General features: G+C 52.7%; 8 protein-coding genes across 8 annotated transcripts; 4 read left to right on the top strand and 4 right to left on the bottom strand.

The window, feature by feature from the left end:
• Positions 1 to 2,996: 2,996 nt before the first annotated feature.
• On the top strand, positions 2,997 to 5,171 carry ATEG_07919 (sugar porter family MFS transporter; the record flags this gene model as incomplete). Its single annotated transcript, XM_001216540.1, has 7 exons — positions 2,997 to 3,399; positions 3,452 to 3,515; positions 3,569 to 4,012; positions 4,074 to 4,341; positions 4,397 to 4,428; positions 4,479 to 4,785; positions 4,836 to 5,171. The coding sequence occupies 7 exons, from the start codon at positions 2,997 to 2,999 to the stop codon at positions 5,169 to 5,171; spliced, it is 1,854 nt and encodes a 617-aa protein (XP_001216540.1).
• Positions 5,172 to 6,301: 1,130 nt separating this feature from the next.
• On the top strand, positions 6,302 to 8,182 carry ATEG_07918 (uncharacterized protein; the record flags this gene model as incomplete). The annotated part of the gene is made up of 10 exons (XM_001216539.1): positions 6,302 to 6,483; positions 6,535 to 6,548; positions 6,595 to 6,667; positions 6,722 to 6,785; positions 6,831 to 7,293; positions 7,340 to 7,554; positions 7,605 to 7,802; positions 7,853 to 7,922; positions 8,039 to 8,046; positions 8,099 to 8,182. The coding sequence occupies 10 exons, from the start codon at positions 6,302 to 6,304 to the stop codon at positions 8,180 to 8,182; spliced, it is 1,371 nt and encodes a 456-aa protein (XP_001216539.1).
• A 2,775-nt stretch (positions 8,183 to 10,957) lies between these two features.
• On the top strand, positions 10,958 to 12,577 carry ATEG_07917 (sugar transporter STL1; the record flags this gene model as incomplete). The annotated part of the gene is made up of 1 exon (XM_001216538.1): positions 10,958 to 12,577. The coding sequence occupies one exon, from the start codon at positions 10,958 to 10,960 to the stop codon at positions 12,575 to 12,577; it is 1,620 nt and encodes a 539-aa protein (XP_001216538.1).
• Positions 12,578 to 12,931: 354 nt separating this feature from the next.
• On the bottom strand, positions 12,932 to 13,189 carry ATEG_07916 (uncharacterized protein; the record flags this gene model as incomplete). The annotated part of the gene is made up of 2 exons (XM_001216537.1): positions 12,932 to 12,947; positions 13,047 to 13,189. The coding sequence occupies 2 exons, from the start codon at positions 13,187 to 13,189 to the stop codon at positions 12,932 to 12,934; spliced, it is 159 nt and encodes a 52-aa protein (XP_001216537.1).
• Positions 13,190 to 13,680: 491 nt separating this feature from the next.
• ATEG_07915 (uncharacterized protein) lies at positions 13,681 to 14,519 on the top strand (the record flags this gene model as incomplete). The annotated part of the gene is made up of 2 exons (XM_001216536.1): positions 13,681 to 14,415; positions 14,445 to 14,519. 2 exons carry the CDS (start codon positions 13,681 to 13,683, stop codon positions 14,517 to 14,519), a joined length of 810 nt encoding a protein of 269 aa, XP_001216536.1.
• A 185-nt stretch (positions 14,520 to 14,704) lies between these two features.
• On the bottom strand, positions 14,705 to 15,397 carry ATEG_07914 (SDR family NAD(P)-dependent oxidoreductase; the record flags this gene model as incomplete). The annotated part of the gene is made up of 3 exons (XM_001216535.1): positions 14,705 to 14,773; positions 14,818 to 14,954; positions 14,998 to 15,397. 3 exons carry the CDS (start codon positions 15,395 to 15,397, stop codon positions 14,705 to 14,707), a joined length of 606 nt encoding a protein of 201 aa, XP_001216535.1.
• A 613-nt stretch (positions 15,398 to 16,010) lies between these two features.
• On the bottom strand, positions 16,011 to 17,379 carry ATEG_07913 (uncharacterized protein; the record flags this gene model as incomplete). Its single annotated transcript, XM_001216534.1, has 2 exons — positions 16,011 to 16,387; positions 16,434 to 17,379. 2 exons carry the CDS (start codon positions 17,377 to 17,379, stop codon positions 16,011 to 16,013), a joined length of 1,323 nt encoding a protein of 440 aa, XP_001216534.1.
• A 702-nt stretch (positions 17,380 to 18,081) lies between these two features.
• ATEG_07912 (fungal specific transcription factor domain-containing protein) lies at positions 18,082 to 19,930 on the bottom strand (the record flags this gene model as incomplete). Its single annotated transcript, XM_001216533.1, has 4 exons — positions 18,082 to 18,752; positions 18,926 to 19,066; positions 19,111 to 19,171; positions 19,220 to 19,930. 4 exons carry the CDS (start codon positions 19,928 to 19,930, stop codon positions 18,082 to 18,084), a joined length of 1,584 nt encoding a protein of 527 aa, XP_001216533.1.
• Between the last annotated feature and the right edge of the window lie 395 nt (positions 19,931 to 20,325).

Here is a 20,325-nt window from a genome sequence, read left to right as displayed (position 1 = left end):
AAATAGCGTCATTAGGGCCGAATACGGTTCCAGATAGCCAATGTACATTTACAATCAAGTAAATCTACTAGATAATAGGGAGATGATGGATCCTTTGTGTGTTTCCGGTCAAGGTCCGAACAGGAGTGCTGGCAGGGGCCTGTTGCAAGTTGACACCGATCACCCTCGGCCGTTTGAAAGCCACTAAGCACACCAATAATAATGGCCCAGGAAATGAATATTCGGCAAACGATGCTGTCAGGAGAGGGCTAAGCTTTGTCCCATGCACCTCCATTCCGAACTCCAACCCTTCGTCTCAGAGAAGAAGTACAGGGCAGGGATCCAGAAGAAACTCAGCGCCGCAAAGATGATAAACACGCGCCAGCTGATGCATACTGGTCAATTTCGTCCAGATCGGTAGAGAACAGACCCGATGACACCTTCGTGTGGGTCTCTTTATGGGTGTACGCCACACAGTTGGGCCATCTGGTCTAGCAGTGCTTCATCTCTCCTGGCAAAATGACAGTGTAGGCCAAATCGACCTGGTGGACACATGAGTTTATTATTCCGAGACAATGAGCACGGCCCACAACATGAAAACATAGGAGGCCATCGGATGGGTGATCTTGCTCTGGCTGACTCGGGTCTTCAAGGGAGAGCGGAGGGGACGCAGGACTTGAAACAGACCCAGACTCAGAGTGAAACAACACCGTGGCCAGGATGGAAAAGACCACTCATTGAGCATTGGGCCAAATATGGATAACAGGCGCTTATTAGATTGTTAATAAATATGATTAATGGATTTCATCATACGTCCTGTCGGCTGTAGGCATGCCGGACATGTCCGTAGCATACCTGGAACTGCAAGGCTGTCTCCTGTCCTGTTCACCCTCTTTGTAGATACCTACATGGCGAAATGGATTGAGTTGGCCATAAATAAATGGTTTTGGTTACTGTTGAGGGGATGTCTCAAGTAATATATGCTGGATTGTTGGCTGGAGATTTGTTAGCTGAGTATATGTGCACGAATATGATAACATCAATCACGAAGATAAGGAGGCCCGGCAGTTCGGTCATCGGTCTAGTGATGATTATTACTCTAGATGAAATCTCTGATATCAGACATATTCCTATTATACTCTGGACTAAGACTGGGAGAGTCCAAGCATGCGGTTGTGGGATAGACCAATCGAGCTTTTGGGTTAGAGTAGTGACTCGAAAGAAATATGAGCCCCGATATTACTATTGCTACAACGCTCGATCAGACTCCACCGTCAGGTCTAGGCGAATCTGCGCGCTCTGAACTACCCCGAGTTTTATTACTGATGTTTGTAGTAACCCAGATTTACTCCGAGGGACGGGTGTCACATGGATCATTATCAATTTTGAGACCTATTGCAGCAGACCTTGGGCCAATTCTAACCAGCTTGTCAACGTCTTTACTACTATATATTGTACGATATGCAGATAGGGGTTTATTTGTTTTGCCGAGTTATCCATGAAATTCCTCAACGAAAGACCTCGGTAGTGGTTTGCAATACCACGCAACCAAGCGACGGCCATGAGTCGAATGGGGTAATAAGACAACACCAAAGGAAGCATCTCGCCAGATGTCCCGATTGTGTGGCGTAACACACACAAATAAACCCACGCGAGACTGTCATCAGGTCTGTTTTCTACCAATCTGGACAAGATTGGCAAGTATGAGAAGGGATGTAGCTCCTCCTCATGTAGTCACCCAAACAATGCGGCCAGATACCAGACTGAAGGCTGCACGAACGCGGTGCCGGAGGTCGTGCGAGGTACCAGAATTCGATATTGGACTAGTTATACCGGGCAACATCTGACATCAGCACTCCTCCCTGCTGGCAGCCGGAAGAAGTCAGAACACACGGCATCCTCCTCCGACAACAGGCCTTGGGTGCTACGATCTTTCCGGACGCGGTTGGGATCAACCGCATGACGCAGCAACATTTGCTGCCCATCTTCTTGGCCATTTCCACCCTCTTGCGGAGGAAGATGGGCGGATTGGCCGAGTCTGCTGGGCGCCAAGGTCCGCCGAGAAGTGTTGCCTGGCTCGAGATCAGTTGGACTCTGGGGCTTTGGTCGGACGGTCCAAAGCGGGGAAGTATAGCCATGGGCACGTTCCGGGTTTGAGTCATGGTTGATTCTTATTGTCAATGTCTCATCAGTTGTGGCGATGAGTGTTGTGTAGCATCTCACACGAAGATAGTCCCCAGGAAGAGTTTCCCAACCATCCCATTTAATAGCATCATTGGACCGGGATCATGAGCCTTCCTATATAGCCACTCTTGGCAATATGTCATCTACTGAATGTCTTCTCCCTTTCGCTCTGACCGCTGCCCCAGGAGTCGCCGTTATCCAGAGGGAGGGCACAGCCGGGGTACTTCGGGGTACTTGATAATTGAGGCTCAGACTCGGATGCAACTCAATACCCCGTTTCGTCAGTGGCGTCTTCTCGACTCCTGCCATCTTTGTCTTATGCAGGCTTCAAAGTCCAGGTTGATTGAACCAGCCTGTTTCGGCGTAGTACCCACTGGCTCCGGGCTGGACAGATCATATTAGATAAACCATTCACTAACCGTTAGCCTTGGGCTCATCGGCACTCCAAGACCGCCACATGTGCGTCTTTTGGACCCAAGCCTCTTGGCTTTGGTAGCCTTGTGGACATGGATGACTGGAGAAAGCAACACTTGTGGAGAGAGGGCTCACTAATCCGGAGACAGCCAGTGATTTCGCGGGGATACCATGCGGCACGGGGATAGTTTCATGGCAATGCAACCATCCCTGTCCATGGACGGGGGAAAGGAGGGTCGCCTAAGCCCCAGGAGACATTAAAATGCATCGGTCTCCCGCCGTTCTCAGATCCAAAGACCCAGATCTTCCGCTCTCCTGATTCTTATTTGTGTGTTGTCTCCTGCACCTTGTGTTGACAAGCCTGTCCCCCACAATTTGGTGTCCTGATCTGCCTCGTGCTGCGCGAGTGATCCACCGTTATGGGTGAGAAACCAGTTGACCCCGAAGCCCCGGCACTGACTTCGCATCGTGACGAGTCGGCTGGCTCCATCGACAAGCAGGGGTCCTCCTCGAACGGGGAGACCGCTCGGGAATGGACTGAGGATGTGAAAAAGAGTAGTCCCGAACCGACTACCTCCGCTACAAAGCAGAAGAATCCCTTGGCGGGCCTGACTCGCGAGGAGTTGTTTCGCGATATAGAAGAATTCGCGCGCGAGAAGCAGTTGGAGCATATCGTGGAGGAGCTCAAACGGGGAGCTCTCGTAGCTCAGGATCCCAAGGCCTTCGAGCAGCTGACCGAGTTGTCAGAGGATGAGAAGGACTTGCTCCGTCGGGAGAAGACTCATAGATGGAGCCAGCCATTTATGATGTACTTTATGACAAGTAAGATAGGACATCCAATGGGTCGGTTGAACATTCATTGACGCTGGTAAAGTCCTCTGCGCAGGATCTGCCATTGTACAGGGCATGGATCAGACTGCTGTGAACGGGGCACAGGAGTAGGTTACGCCCTTCTCGCTTGCTATGGAATGCATGAACTGACATCTACAAGGTATTACTTCAAGGAATTCGGCTTGACCAACAGGTGGAAACAAGGTCTTCTGAACGGCGCCCCGTACCTCTGCTCAGCAGTGATCGGATGTTGGACCACCGCGCCCCTCAATCGCTGGTTCGGACGGCGTGGGTGTATCTTCATTTCGTGTTTTATCTCCTTTGCCTCGTCCTTCTGGATGGCCGCCGCTCACACCTGGTGGAATCTCCTCTTGGGTCGATTCCTCCTGGGGTTTGCCGTCGGTGCCAAATCTACTACCACCCCGGTATACGGTGCGGAGTGCTCGCCTGCCAATATTCGCGGCGCGCTCGTCATGATGTGGCAGATGTGGACGGCTTTTGGTATAATGCTGGGGTACATTGCGTCTGTTGCGTTCATGGATGTGACGCACTCGACTATCCCCGGCTTCAACTGGCGGCTGATGTTAGGGTCGACGGCCATTCCGTAAGTTATCCTCGCTCAATTGGAGAATCGTTGGCTCGAATGGAGCTGACATCTATATGAGTCCGTTTTTCGTCTGTATGCAGGTGTACTTCTGTCCTGAGTCACCCCGATGGTACATGATGCGGAACCGCTATCAGGACGCGTACAAGGCGCTGTGCCAGCTGCGTCCTTCAACCTTCCAGGCGTCTAGAGATCTATACTATATTCATGCCGCGCTGAAAGTGGAAGAGAAGCTCCGCGAGGGCAAGCATCTCTGGCGAGAGATGTTCACCGTTCCTCGGAACCGCCGTGCAGCGCAGTCGTCGTTTTTCGTTATGTTCATGCAGCAAGTACGTTAAAGATGTCGGGACTCCCTCAGATCATCTCCGGCTAACTGAGTTCTAGTTCTGCGGAGTAAACGCAATCATGTACTACAGGTATGATCATCTGCGCTGGCCTGTTTATTGCCCATTCCTAACAAGCGCAGTTCCTCCATGTTCGTAGAGGCAGGCTTTGACCTCCAGACGGCTCTTGTTGTTTCTCTGGGCTGCGGTATCACTAACTGGATTTTTGCCCTCCCTGCGGTCTATACTATTGACACCTTTGGCCGGAGAAACCTCCTCCTCACGACCTTCCCTTTAATGTCGTTGTTTCTCCTGTTCACCGGATTCTCATTCTATATCCCAGACCAGACCGCTCGGACAGCATGTGTGGCTACAGGTATCTACCTCTACATGATAGTCTACTCACCAGGGGAAGGGCCTGTGCCATTTACGTACTCCGCAGAAGCATTCGTGAGTCTTATTCCCCTAGTTACACCCACATCGCCCTAACAATGCCGTAGCCGCTGTACATTCGCGACATCGGCATGTCTTTCGCCACAGCAACAACGTGGGGCTTCAATTTCATCGTGTCCCTGACTTGGCTGCCATTGAGAGACGCCTTTACTGTGCAAGGCGCCTTTTGTTGGTACGCCGCGTGGAATCTTTTCGGCTGGGTGTTCTGCTACTTTTGTCTGCCTGAGACAAAGGCGCTCTCCCTCGAGGAACTGGACCAGGTTTTCTCGCTGCCCACGCGGACCCATGCCAACCATTATCGTCATATGCTGCCGTGGTATGTGAAGAAGTATATTTTGCGGCAAGATGTGCCACCGCAGAAGCTGTTATACGACTACGAATAAGTGCAGGTTGTCCTTGGTCGCTTGATAGTGATAATGCTTCGTGGTAAATTCCTTCCGGTGAAGTAGGTGGTTGCTCCGGCAGTGGGTATAGAAGCCTCCGAAGGGTGGCACGGAGGACGAGGAGAATGCCAGTTGCTTGAACTTGTGTTTGATGGGGTCGCTCGTTTACATTTCTTGTTGGAGAGATTGTTGGAATGTGTCTCTCATATGATACCTTCATCGACTTGAAGAATAATAATCGTGAACTATTATGTAATTTGCCCTTGGAGATTCATCTTGCCGATCTGTTAGATCTCTACTGCGTCGTAGAATCAATAGGCCTCAATCTAGCCAGATACTCAGATTCAAACTCGACTGATATTCGCTGTCATTGCATGATCACCAAGGACTTCCCTATACTGCAGAGATATCCGTATCCGCCACCCTCATACCACTCTCCCTCCCTCAGACTTCGGCACTTGGCTACACCGAGACGAACTCCTCTGAGACACCCCGAGTAATGCTTGCTCTCTAGTTCCTCGGGAGTCGACGATCTGCACAACCTAATCTGGGCTGGGTGGAGATCCAGCAGGGTCTTTTGACGATATAAAGCCTTTTTCCGGCAGTACGCTCCTCGCCGTCCACGAATAACACCCACGCATCCCCATATCTGGGCCGTGAAGCAGCTTCAGCTCCTCGCTAAATGCTTTTCCTTCGGAATTCGACACCACCAGCCGGATCCCATTGGGCACGGAGCGCGGCGTGCCTGGCGGGAAAGACCCACGAGCCCGGGAGATTAGGTAACAGTTTGGGATAGCTGGGGAGTCAACCCACCGCTGGAGAATTCCACTCGTAATGATAATAGGAAAAATCTGAATCGCGCATGGTTTGATTTTGGACGATCGACCGAGCCGTCGGCATTGGAGTTCTTCCCCATTGCTAGGACGGGGAGCTCGATATTTCTACCATTGTCTGTTTGAGCGTCTTTGGAGTTTTGTACAACCTTCAGCAGCACTCTGCGAGAGAGAAAATTTTACTTCTTGGCATTGAGCTCCTGCTGTTGTTGTTGGGTCTTCTCCACTTGCGTTGAGGTTCAAATCTACGGAGTAAAGGATACTTGATAAGCGGAGTTGAGCAACTTCCACGAAACCATGACGAGCCCTCCTGTTTATTCGCCTTCGACGGACCTGGGTCGGGAGATGGAGGTTGGTGGCCAGGACCCATATCAGGATATCGACGAGGAAAAGCAGGATGAAAAGGTGCAGAGCTCGTCCAGCGATGTCTTTGGTGACGAGGAACACGCCGAGGTCAAGTACAAGGTTTTGAGCTGGTGGTATGTAGCCCGACACGGCTCACTCTTTCACTTGCTAATGCAGTCTTATAGGCAGTGCGGATTCTGTGAGTATCTCGGAATCAATGATTGACATTGCGCTGATTTGGCCAGTGATGGTAGCAGAAACCGTTTCCATCGGCATTCTCTCCTTGCCCGCGGTCGTTGCTGAACTCGGGCTTGTTCCGTAAGCAGCCAACTGATGATATGTGCTGTCATTCAGGTGCTGACAGGAGACTAGGGCTATTGTCCTTCTTATTGGCTTGGGGCTTATGGCCACCTATACAGGATATACCATTGGACAGGTATGTGGATGGATTCACCGACGCGCGCTTTGCTAACGTATGTAGTTTCGATGGCGGTACCCTCATATCCAGAACATGGCCGACGCGGGGGAGGTTCTGATGGGCCGGTTCGGGCGAGAACTGTTCGGAATTGGACAGCTGCTTCTGGTCGTCTTCATTATGGCTAGCCATCTCTTGACGTTTACAGTCGCGATGAACACGATCACGGACCATGGAACATGTTCCATCGTGTTTGGGGTGGTGGGAATGGTGATCTCCTATATTCTCTGCATTCCGCGCACCTCGGCCAATGTGTCGTATCTATCCATTGCTTGTGCGATCACAACATCCAGCTTATCTGTCTCCGTGCTGACCAAGTCCACAGCTTTCCTGAGTGTTTTTTCTACCGTCCTGATTGTCATGATCGCCGTCGGGGTGTCCCATCCCTGGCAGGGTAGCCTGCAAGCGACAGTCGACACAAGCCTGTATAAAGCTTTCCTTGCAGTGTGCAACATTGTCTTCTCCTTTTGTAAGTACTCTTTGTGTTGCACTGTGTCAGAATTAATGGGTTACAGGTGGCCATGTGGCCTTTTTCGGATTCATCGCCGAGCTGAAAGACCCGTATGAGTACCCCAAGTCGCTACTCCTCCTCCAAGGCACAGACGTCACTCTCTACACCGTGACGGCGGTCGTCATCTATTGCTTTGCCGGCCAGGATGTCACATCTCCCGCCCTGGGATCAGCCAGCCCTGTGGTTGCCAAAGTTGCATACGGCATTGCGCTTCCGACGGTAGGTGGATTCGCAGTAAACGCTGGATAGTGCTAAGTCGGGCTTATCAGATTCTCATCGGCGGCGTCGTGAACGGCCATGTCGCTGCCAAATATGTCTACGTGCGGATCTTCCGCCACGGCGACCGCATGCACAAGAAGGATCTCGTCGCCACGGGGTCGTGGCTTTTGATCGGGCTTGTTCTGTGGGTGGCTGCGTGGGTCATTGCCGAGGCCATTCCGGTCTTCAACAACCTGTTGAGTTTAATTGTGGGTATTGATCGCTGTTGTTTTGTGATGGAGCTGACCGGTATAACTAGGCGTCTCTGTTTGCCAGCTGGTTTACCTGTATTTTTCCTCCACTCCACCTTTCCTGGTCCATCGCTAACTGTGTGTAGTTGGAGTGAGCGCCGCCTGTTGGTTGTATCTCAACAAGGATTGCCTCTTTGCGACTCCGATGAAGATTGGACTGACGATTTTCAATGTGATCTTGATGGGCATCGCAGCGTGTATTGTAAGTTGCCTGGATCTCTCATCGCGCATTGAGTGGATGCTAACGGATATAGTGTGGACTGGGGCTGTACGTGTCAGGCAAGGCGCTTCATGATAACCCCAGTAGCGCCAGCTTCTCCTGCGCAAATAATGCTTGAATGGAACACGCGATGTATATATAATGTTACATAGTTCTACGCTAGTAGTGTCGGGATGCTGGCCACTGAAAATATATAATCTGCATGGTTGTACTTCACCTTATTACCTGGGGAACTGATTCCGACAATGCTTCTAAATGAGAGTATATATCCGACTTCTCGAAGGACTCTGTCTTCCTGAGTGATTTGCGAATGTTTGATCTACTGTATACTCAACATGGCATCAACAGGGAGAGAGTAGTGACTAAGCAGATGATGAGTCATCCGGGTAATCATCGGGCCTGTACTGCCAAGATATACCGCTGCCCTATCGGGAAGCTCGAGGGAGGATGACATCATAGCAGAAGATTCTGCATCTGACAGCATACTTGTTAGAGCACGATTCACTAACCTAGGTAAAGGCACACAGGACTCTTTAATTTCACTATTTGAGGTTTGACTAATACCCCACTTGCGTTTTTGGTTAAGACGAGAAGGCAACACCTGTCGAGGACGGTGTTAACACACCAAGTCCTACCACAATGAGTGGGAGACAACATCTTCACATGTATACGGACTATGACGGGCAAGCCAAGGGCCATCGAAATCTCGAGAGGGCCGCATGATAGACACTTGGCAACTACATCCCCTCTAACCACATGGTGAGGCATTTCATCCGTCGGGCTTGGCGGCGGGCAAGTAGCAATCCTTTGGCACAGCAGGGCCCGCTCGCCAAGGGGCCCAAGGGCAAGCGGATTGTTAAGAAAGCCCAAGCACTCGCAAGCATCCGCTGGAAGGACGGACTTGAAAAGCCACTCCCACCTTCGTCCTCCTGCCAAGCCCACGGGTATGTCCGTATACATGTCCATAACCAGTGGAAAGTCTCCCATGCCGCCACCACCACTGCCAAGAGCAGCCGTCCCAGTCTTGCTGACTTGCCACAGATGTCACAGCGTACGGAGTAGACACCAAACAGAAGTTGGTGAGGCATGAGCATGCATTTTCTGGTGTAAGACGGGATATAGGATATAGGATATAGTATATGGAATATGGGATATGGGATATGGGGCTATGGGGAAGATCTAGTGTGTTGCAGGATAGATGCATCTACAGGCCAGTATACCAGCTTACAGAGCATAGAGCAATCAGTCCAAAGACAACGACACATGCCTGTCCCTATCCCTGTCTCTGACCCCGTCCCTGTCCCTGTCCTGTCCCTGCGGGAGGACTCCGGAGTACTTCCAGGACGCCAAGAACCGCCCCCGGAGAGCGCCTCTTCTGGAGTCAAAGGATGGATCCCCCCCGACATCCATCTCGGAATACTACCTTTGCCAAATAAACGAAGCACGCCGTTTTCACCTGTTAGGATGCCCCGACAACGTAACACAAAGTCTGACATCAGACCAACTCGGCTCTCTTTCCTTGTGGCCCCCCATTTTTGCAACATTGCGGCGACTAGCTTCTCGGCATAGATATGCCCAGCCCTTGGCCTGGCCGCACGAGGGCCACCGTCGCAATGCCAACCAAAGATCTCCGCCGCCCCATGTCTCCGAGCCTGCATTAGGTTGTCCGTAATGTGATCCGCGATTAACGCTCGTTGCTGCCCCTTCGGCCCCCCTGTCGCCGAGCCCGAGTGGGTTCCGGCGTTGGCCGCTGACTGGATCAGGGCCTGAAAACTTTTCGAGCCTTCTCCATCCCACCCGATGGTGACGGTCGGGGATGGCGTCGCGAGATTGCGGTGGAGCGGCGTGCTGCGTCAACTGCGGTGGCCTCCGCAAGCGACCCCGGCTGGGGAGTATTGGCCCTGGCGGAATCCATCTCGGATATTAGTACCTGGTAGCTATGGGTAAGGTATGGAGTAGAATGAATAATAGCGCTGTCGATTCAGAGAAAGAGGCCAGGCGACTGTTGATTGAAGATGGACTTATGGAGAATGAAGTACATCAGGTAATTTCAGGACATCTACGTAGAATCACCGACCTATATAGTCATGTTCAACTTTGCTTCATCTCATTCTCCCTATTCCCCAGCCGGATGATATCATTCTAGTCGGAACGCACATGCATGGCACGTACGCCAAGATTGTCTCCAAGGGTCCATATACCCAAAACGAGTATAATCGTGGACCGGTCCAGCAGAGCCATCCGTGCCATGCGGTACAAGCACAGAACCGACCATTTGCGTCTGCCGACCGCCGACGGACCGGCCGAATTGGCAGTGTGTTGTAGGAGCCGGTTCTTACCGACAAGACATCCAATATCCAATATCATTTGGCATGAGCCCGAGGGTCGGGAGGTAGCCCATATGGTATGGGACATGACTAGTAGGCCGTCCTCCAATAGCTAGTAGCTACCTAGGACTATCTGCAGAAAGAAACAAACAGTACTTCTGTCTATCTGTCTGACTTACTGTCTCTGAATATGTACGGCATAATACACAATACTGTGCGGGCTATACTTCCTCCCGCATCTTCCCCCCGGGGTGCCCAGGCGGATGCCCACGTCTGACCACCCCAATGCTTCTTTGCACGCTCTCCAGGGTCTTTGCCGTTGGGTCCATCAGGTGGGCAGGCCAAGAGCAGAGATGAATCGAGTGGGTTTCGCTTCAGTTGCCTCCATCCACCCATGCCGAGACCAGGCTGATCCACGCCTGCGTTCGGCCAAGACAGGCGCCAAGTCGTGCGGGAGCATGCAGCATATATAAGAGGGCGCCTGTTGCTCCGTGCTGGGGTAACTCCAACTTTTTCTTTCCTCTATTAGTTCCTCTGGTTATACCCCTTGTCCATAGCCTGCCAGTATGTGGACAACCACCTCCGGTACGTCGGGGCGTCTGCTCCGCGCGTCCATCACCTTCACGGCTGTCATGGGCTTTTCGCTGTTCGGATACAACCAGGGCATGATGTCGGGTCTTATTGCCGGCGACGAATTCACGAAAACCTTCGGTACTCTGGCCATGCCCGATAACCCGGACGATGCGACGTACCGGCATATCAACGTCATCCGTGGCGCCGTCACGGCCTGCTATGAGATCGGCTGCTTCTTCGGCGCGCTGTTCTCTATGTTCTTTGGTGAGAAGATCGGCCGCACCCGGATCATCTTTTCTGGCGCGCTGGTCCTGATCATCGGCGCGGTGATCTCGACGGCGGCCTTTGGTCCCCAATGGGGTCTCGGGCAGTTCGTCGTGGGCCGTGTGATTTCGGGTCTTGGAAACGGCATGAACACGGCGACCATCCCCGTCTGGCAGTCGGAGTGCTCCAGCGCGCATAACCGCGGGCTGCTGGTGTGCTTTGAAGGCGCGATGATTGCCGTGGGCACCTTCATTGCCTACTGGGTCGTGTTTGGTCTCTCCTATGTCCCGGAGACCGTCCAGTGGCGGTTCCCGGTGGCGCTGCAGGTGTTCTTCGCGTTGATCGTGGCAGCCGGCGCGATGATGTTCCCGGAATCGCCGCGGTGGTTCGTGATGCGAGGATATCACAAGGAGGCCTGCGAAGTGATCGCTAAGCTGAAGAACTCTACCCCCGACTCCGACGAAGTCCTCACCGAGTTCAACTTCATGAAAGCCGACGTTGAAATGACCTCGGCCTCGCAGGCAAGCTGGAAGACTGTCTTCACATTTGGAAAGACTCAGGAGTTCCAGCGTCTCCTCGTGGGCTGTTCCGGTCAGTTCTTCCAGCAGTTTACTGGCTGCAACGCGGCCATCTACTATTCGACGCTGCTATTCGAGGAGAACCTCAACCTCGAACACCGGCTGGCGTTGATCATGGGCGGCGTGTTCGCGACGGTCTATGCGCTTGCGACGATTCCCTCCTTCTTTATGGTTGAACGGGTTGGCCGCCGCAAGCTCTACCTGATCGGCTTCCTCGGACAGGGCCTCAGCTTCGTGATTACGTTTGCCTGCTTGATCAAGCCCACCACGGAGAACTCCAAGGGCGCGATTGTCGGCATCTTCCTCTTCATCACCTTCTTCGCCTTCACCCTCCTGCCTCTGCCCTGGATCTACCCGCCTGAGATTAACCCGCTGCGTACCCGCACGGTCGGTGCCGCGGCTTCGACCTGCACCAACTGGATCTGCAACTTTGCTGTGGTCATGTTCACCCCGCTGTTTGCGGCCAGCAGCGGCTGGGGCGTGTATCTTTTCTTTGCCCTGATCAACCTGATCGGCGTCCCGTTCGGCTGGTTCTTCTTCGTGGAAACCGCCGGCCGCGAGCTCGAAGAGATCGATATCGTCTACGCCAAGGCGCATGTCGAGAAGAAGTGGCCGTTCATGGTCGCCAAGGACATGCCGAAGCTCAGCCTCGAGGAGATCACCCAGCAGTCCCGCGAGCTGGGCTTGGATTTGAACGATTCTTCGCCGCCGGACCAGAACGAGTCCGGCCTCAGCAGTGACAATGACCAGAGTGTCGCCGAGAAGCAGTAGCCGCGTGCTCTGCTCTGTCCTACATTAGTTCAAGGTTGTGAATAGACGGGTAGTTATGATGCTACGCCAGCTATGTCGCAGATGATACATTCCCTCGCTTATGTGTACATACCCAGTTAGATGAAGATGAATAATATGTGGATTGACTGAGAACACACAAGACTGTCCCCATAGCGTGCATGACTCGCCTAAGATACCACTCCCAGAGCATACCACCCTATGCACCCTACAAATCAACAATAGCAACCGCTTTAACCTCCACTATGAACCGCGGATCCGGCAATTCCTTCACCCCAATCGTCGCCCTAGCAGGCGCACTGACACGATCGGGAAACACCTTATTCCACTCCTCGTTCATGCCCGCGTAATTCTGCATATCGAGGATATACACCACGGCGTCGATCACGTTGCGAATGCCTCCCTTGCCCTCGGTGGCTCCTTTGATGATGTCGTCGATGTTCTGAAGTACCGCCGCGGTTTGTTTTCGGATATCCAAAGTGTATGTCCCGTCGGCGTGCTCTGTGACCCCGGCGTATGTACCGTCCACCAGGCGCGATGCCATGCCGGAGACGTAGACCGTGTGGTGTGTGGAGGGAGGCGCGATGCGCGCATGGGGATAGCGGGTTGGGCCTTCGGGGGCGTTGGGGTCGAGGAGGAAGGGTTGTCCGTTGGGATGCATTTTGATGATTGGGAATATCTGCGAAGACGGTTAGGAGGATTCTTGGTTGACTCTGCACTTGGTGGTGTTATAGGCGGTGGTGGAGTAGTAGTAGACGGAGTGGCCGACAACTATCGTGGCATCAACAACTCTTACATGGTGATGCTGTTACCTAATGGCACGTCAGTTAGATGATCATCATGGAATATATTTCTGTAATGCCTGAGAATGGGCGGTCTATCGTCCATGACTCGACGCCTCGTTATCGACAGCGCCCCTACCGAGCGGGGAGTCGGATGGTCCGATGCTGCAAACGACGGCGAAGAGGAGTCCAGAGAGCCGAGATTGAATACCTCGAACGCACTACCTACAGAAATAGAGACCATAGAGGCGATTCAAGTACAACGGACAAACCCAAACCTGATACCAATCGCCGACCGGCATAATGGGTGACAACCAAGTCGACTATTTCGATATCCCGAACTTCATCTTCCAGGATGGGACAAACGTGCCTAATGTCCGCCTGGCATATCAAGTCATCAACCCCAGCGCATCAAAAGTTGCGCTCATTCCGACCTGTTTCCGGGGCCGCATCAACTCAACCCTGACATTCTCCCATGGCGCCCTACACGACCACCGTATTATCGTCGTCGCGCTATTTGGAAACGGGGAATCGTCAAGTCCGTCAAACACACCCGCTTTTGCAGGATCAATCGACTATTGTGATTGTGTTCGCGCCCAATACCAGCTCCTCCAGCATCTGGGTATACCAGCCATCGATGCGATTGTCGGTTTCTCCATGGGCGGACAATGCGCCTATCACTGGATCGTGATGTTCCCCGATTTTGTCAAGAACGCCGTCATCATCTGCTCCTCTGCTCGAACCAGTCTTCACAACTACCAGTTCTTGGAAGGCCCGAAAGCCGCGCTTGGAAATTCAGTTGATTACGTGGACGGGACGTACAAGATTCAGGGGGTCCAGCCACGGCGCGGGTTGCGAGCGTTTGGTAAAGCCTACTCTGCCTGGCTGACCAGCGCTGCTTGGTTCGAAGAGCAATTGTTTAGGACTATGGGGTACGACAGTCTGCAGGAGTGGGACTCCGCCGTGACGGATAAGAACTACGAGGGCTGGGATGCGGAGGACCTTCTCATCATGCTTCGGATGTGGCAGCATTCTGATGTTAGTAGCTGTCGTGGGGATGGTTGCAGCTCGATTCGGGATACCCTCGCGACTATCAAGGCGAGGGTACTATTGATGCCCTGCGAAACGGACCAGTATTTTGACTGGCGAGCGAGCGAGAAAGAGAGGGACATGATACCAGACGCTACGCTACAGGTCATGCCCTCTGTCTGGGGACACTTGGCTGGCGCTGGGAGTAACAAAGAGGACTTAGATTGGATGGATGGAGTTATTGACAGATTCCTGCGCAAGAGTGTCTAGGCATGACGATGTTGGTGCTCCGGAGCCATTATTGTTGTCCGTTTGCCAGAAGTATGCGACCCCCATCAATGCACAGAGAGACACCATCGATATAAGCCTATCTTCGTTAGAGAAGGTAGACAACATGATAGGCATACTCACCCCGGCGGTGCTCGTCAAATAAATGATTGCCCCAGCAATATCATTCTCGTTACCAGCTCTCTTTGCTGGGACCTTGTCAAATAAATTGCTGAAGATATTCCCCTCTTTACCAACAGGATTCATCTTGCTCGGGACAACTAAGCAGTCAGTATAGTTCCAGCAGCGAAAGCGACAACTTACATCCTGGGTTAATGCTCAGCACCCGCACGTAAAACCGGCTAAACTTGGCCGCCAACAGCTTCACCAGATGATCCGTGGCGGCCTTGCTGGTGGCGTAGCTGGTCAGATCGACATTAGTAGCATTGTGCATGCTGGCACAGGAGCTGGTCATGACAACCACTCCCCTACCATCATCTTTGCCCTTGCGACCATCTCCCAAATCCATCTCTGCAGCCGCAGTAAGTAATGGCAGACACGCAACAGATAGGAAGTAATGCGCAATGGTGTTGATCCGGAATGTAGCTTCCCAGTCGTCGTATCGAGAAGACCACATCGAGGCTTGCAGCTCCGATAGCGACGCCGTTAACACATTACAGGCCACGGGAGGGTCGCGTCGAATGCCCGCATTGGAAATGAGCATGTCGAGGTGCTTTTCTCGTTGGGATATCTGATTGACCAGGGCGGCGATGCTCTCTTTGGAGGACAGGTCGCAGGCAATACTGTAGCTGGTGAGCATATTATTCAGGATCGTTGAGACACGCGTTCAACCCTTCTGCAACTCCTCCAGACGCCCTTCCAAGCTCGTTCAGTTCTCTGACTTTTTCGTCGATCGGGTCAGTGGGTAAAGCAGCCAGATAGACCCTGACTCCGTTGACCACCAGTCCCTAGATATCATTGAGCTAATCATCAATAGGAAGGATGTGTGCGGCTACCTTGCAAATCATGAAGCCCAACCCACTACTTCCTCCGGTTACCAGAGCTACACGGCCTTTGACCCCAAAAAGGGAGGATACGTCGAGGGTCGACATTCTATAGATCGTGATGGGTAATCAGGAACGCAATGGTCATTATAAATAAAGCTATGTGAAACTTCTGCACATCAACTAACTTATATGCTTGTTTCCCACTAAATCAGCTGTCGGACGTTCCGAACGGAGCGGTTATTGGGCACAGATTTCATCGCTCTAGCCAGATTAACAACACAGACAATACTTAAGTAACACAGTGTTAACCACGCCACTGACAAACCACAATCATTCCTTGTAATGCTCCCTTGTTCGTAATTCGGCCGTCTCCAGACACTCCGCGGTCATGCCGGGGTCCCTAGGAACGAGCTTGACCTTGAAGTCGCGAGGAATCGCCACCAACGCTGTCTTGAACTGGTTGTAGTCCACATAGTCTGTATTTGGCGGTTCTGTTTCGCTGGCCACAATTTTATACGATGAAAGAATACGGACCAGAGCAGCATAAAGGAGCCGGGAAGCGATATACTGACCCGAGCACGCCCGGGATCCAGCTCCAAAGCTCAAGTGATTCAGTCCGGATGTTTCGCGTTCAGTCGGAGGATCCAGCGTCTTCAACCATCTTTCCGGATCGAACTTGCCGCCGTCGGGACCAAAGTGGTCGACATCTACACTGTCAGCGGGGGGCACAATTTGGAAGGGCTAGGGTCATACCATGGTTGCCGGCTTGAGCATTGATCAGAACCATCGTCTTCTGGGGAATGATAGCGCCGTTCCAGTTGACTTCGGTGACGGTCTTCCTGGGGAGACTCATAGCGCTGACAGTGTAGTATCTGCCTGCCTCCTTAATAATGGCATTGACGTACGGTACTTTCTCCTCCACGAAGCAGCTCGTCCATGCGTCTCGGATATCTGGATAATGACGCTTGATGTCCTCGTACGCGCGGTCTTGCCACACCTGACCTTCCTTTGTAGATAGAGACCCGATGGCGGAGGTGAGCGTCCCGGGGATGGTCTCGAAACCGCCCGACACTAGCGAAAGACAGATAGACGACACTTCCACTCCGTTGAGCTTGGTTTCCTCGTCTTTCAGAATTGCACTGGAAATGCAGGGCTTGTCGGTGCCCTTCTTGATCATATCCCGCACCTTATCGAGAAGAAGATCCAGGTACTTGTCACGTCGTTCGCGCAGGCTCTTTGACCGTGCGTTCTTTTCGTTGTTGGGCAGGTATCGCAGAAGCGGGATATAATCTTGGAGATTCTCAGAGGCGCTGCGCAGCAGCGAGATAGCAGACCCAACGTACAATATCTCGCGGAGAAGCTCGTCGTATACCGCATCCATTCGGATCCCATAGCAGAGGGTCAATGTCGTGTTCAGCGCGTACCGCTGGATATACGGGCGCACATTCAACTCCACCTCTCCATCGCAACTGTCGCGATGCAGGTCTCGCACAATAGAGTAACTCTCCAGGTCGAACATGGGGTAGTAGCTGCGGAGTGCTGGACGTCCCAGCGCTGTGCCCGCCGCCTTGCGCTTCTTTCTGCAAGATGCATCCCACGGGGAAGACCCGATCGTAAAGCCCTGTGTACTGCTGATCACGCCGTGGAATGTGTACAACGTCGGCCGATCGATAATCGCGTTCTGGTGGCCGAGGAGCATCTTCCGACAATCCTCAAACGAGTTAACGACCACGGCCCTGGTATTTCCCAGCCGGATCTGAAACACGGAGTGGCCGTACTGGCGCCACCATTTCTCGCACACGGTGGCATGGTCGTCTCCGAGTTTGAGGAGATGGCCGAAGATCGGTACGGCACCGGGGATTTCGGGTAGACCTTTGATGAAGGGGATGTCGGTTGCGATGGTGGTCTGGGGGTGTTAGTCGGGCGCGCAGAGGAGGCACGGCGATGGAGCATGCCTTGTAGACCAGGTATGACAGCAAAGCGATGACGCCTGCTATACCAAGGATCGTAGAGCCCTGGCCATCCTGGATGCGATAAGCCAAGCTCGGGATGAATGCCGTATCATGCGTTGTTGTCATGTTGGATTTGCTGCGATCCTAGATACGTGACAGTCTGCAGCGATGGCTCCTTTCCCTTTTATGTCAATACAGCATCGTATAGTCCGCTTTGAATCTTAGTCTGTAATTGCGTTTTCAACCCTAGTAGCACTGTTGGTCGTCCCAGCTCGGCGGTCATTGCGATAGACGGCGTTCGCATCGTCGGCCCGTCCGACAGGATCTGATGTCACCGATACGGGGTCACTGGCTGATAACAGGTGCATGCATACCACGACGTGGCACTTGTTACGACGAGAGAGGGATGGTAGTACATGATACGTGGCAATTTAAATAGTTCAGCAAGATCATGGGCTAACACAGCAAACCCCCTGAAACCGCTTCAGGACCTCCTGGACCATCCGACGAATCTTCTTTGCAGCAGGAAACTTCCTACCAAAAGTATCCAAGAGCTCAATAGCCAGCTCCAAATCATCGACCGCCTTCGTTTCTCCAAGAACACTGGCCAAGTTATCTGGCTGAGCGGTGATCGCATACATCAAGGACAGCGTCGACGTGAACACTCCCAACAGGTTGAGCCAGTTATAGGCAAACCTCCGCTGACGGTGCATATTAATCGCCTGGCGAATGGACATTGCCGCTGCCATGGCCAGCACCTTTACTTTGGACTGGTCGAGGGTGGGAAACAGGGGAGACGGCCGGTAGAGCATCGCTACGTGCGTGTAATAGTTGAGGTCGAACCAGCTACTGCTCAAGTGAGGCACCTGAGAATGTACATCGGGCAGGGGGAATGGCATATTGCGGCGCCAGTCGACAAGCTTGCGGTGGATGGCCTGGAGGGTTTCCTCACGCTCTGCCGGGCTCATTCGACTTGTCCTGGTGGTTGAGTATACATTGTTGGCAATGTCGCTGGCGATCTTTCTTAGAGATAGGATGTGGAGTGGCACTGCCATGCTTGACGGTTGGAGACCGTCGTGGGGAACGATTCCGTCGGGGTGAATGTTCTCGTCATCGACGTCTGTGAAGGGCTACATTATGTTAGTACCACACTGATCGTCTCTGTACAGGATGGATATACCGCTACATCAACATCATCGTCGTGAATCGCAAACGGGCGACCGAGAGCCATCGACACTACGCTGCATCCAGATCAATTAGGTTGTAGCTCGGGATGGTGAACGAAGAGCACACACCGGTCCATCATATACAATGAAAAGAGGATTCGCTTGCGATACTCGGCAATATCGGTAGGCAGACTCTCATATGTTGTCGCAGTGTGCAGCCCCATTCCGATAGCCATGCGCGCAGCGACTCCCACCAAGAACCAGGTATCTAGGTCGTCAGCAGAGATCAAGGAGCATAGGGATTGAACTCACTCGGTCCTATCTGGTTGAAGAACGAGTAAGAAACTTGGAGCATCAATACCTCCAACGCTGCCTAGTGACGTTAGTAGGCGTTCACCTGCCACCTCTTGAATGGACATACCATGTCCCCGTATCCAAAAGCGGCCTCAAAATACACCATCGCCTTGTTATAATATAGCACTGACTCGGATTCATCCACGAGAGAAACTGAAGAGTGTGTAGTTGACCCAATAGCCAAGACCATCCAGATGCGAAACAGCCATAGAGGAGACTGAGCCAGGGGGTCGGTAGGATCAGCATAGATGCGCCACAACGTAGACAGGAACTCATTGCGACGGATGATCGGATATAAAGTGTGCGAGTGAGCAAAGTAAAACTCGATCAGATAGTTGATATGCGACCGGTCGGGGAAATTCAGGTCGGCGAGAACGGCGTCGTGTTCTGCGAGATGCGGCAGTGGAAGTTCTGTGAATAGCGACGGATTGTATAGCAGCGACGCATCAAAATCGACGATGCCAGAAGGCCCAATGATTGATCCAGGCGACCAGGCCAGACTTTGCTCCGGGTGAGGGTCGATTTCTGGCTCTCCATCAAACACAAACTCTGCTTTGTCCGGGGAGAGACGGCGAAGGACTGCTTGCGTGAGACGTGCAAATGACAGGCCCGATGACGATCCTAGATGCCGTTCGGCTGTTGCTTCAAGGGACAGTAGCTTCAACTCGTCGACTAAAGATTCGGATCGCTCCTGGGATGGCACAACCGGGATAGTAGGAAGGACGGCGAGGTTCTCCAAAACCGCATCTACACCTGGAGAGGTGGAAAAGTCCACCATTGCCGGGTCTGTTGGAAACGAATTGAACTGAGACTCAGATCCACCATGGCAGGACGAAGATGCGACAGCTGAAGCCAGTCGTCTCTCCAAGTCACGCACGCGGGCCTCAAGGCCTTGCACATATCTGTGTTCGGGTATCAGCAGATGACTCCGTAGTCCCCAAGACCTAAGCAGCATGGATAAGAACAACAATACATACGAAATTGAGTAGGTCCCTACTTGGCGCTCATCGTCGAGAAAGCTGCAGGAGACTTGTGCATTGCGACAGGTTTCACACTGTGGCAGCGTTCGATCGCATCTCTTTTTGCGGCGGTGGCAGCGCCGACAGGAGGTTCCTGCCCGAGCAGCAGCGGCCGATGAAGGCATCACGAACAGGCTGATGTGTCGTCGCTACA

Source organism: Aspergillus terreus, genomic scaffold (genome assembly GCF_000149615.1).
Source record: "Aspergillus terreus NIH2624 scaffold_11 genomic scaffold, whole genome shotgun sequence".
Lineage (NCBI taxonomy): Eukaryota > Fungi > Ascomycota > Eurotiomycetes > Eurotiales > Aspergillaceae > Aspergillus > Aspergillus terreus.
Note: the sequence above shows the minus strand (reverse complement) of the source record. Positions and strands in the feature narration are given on the sequence as shown.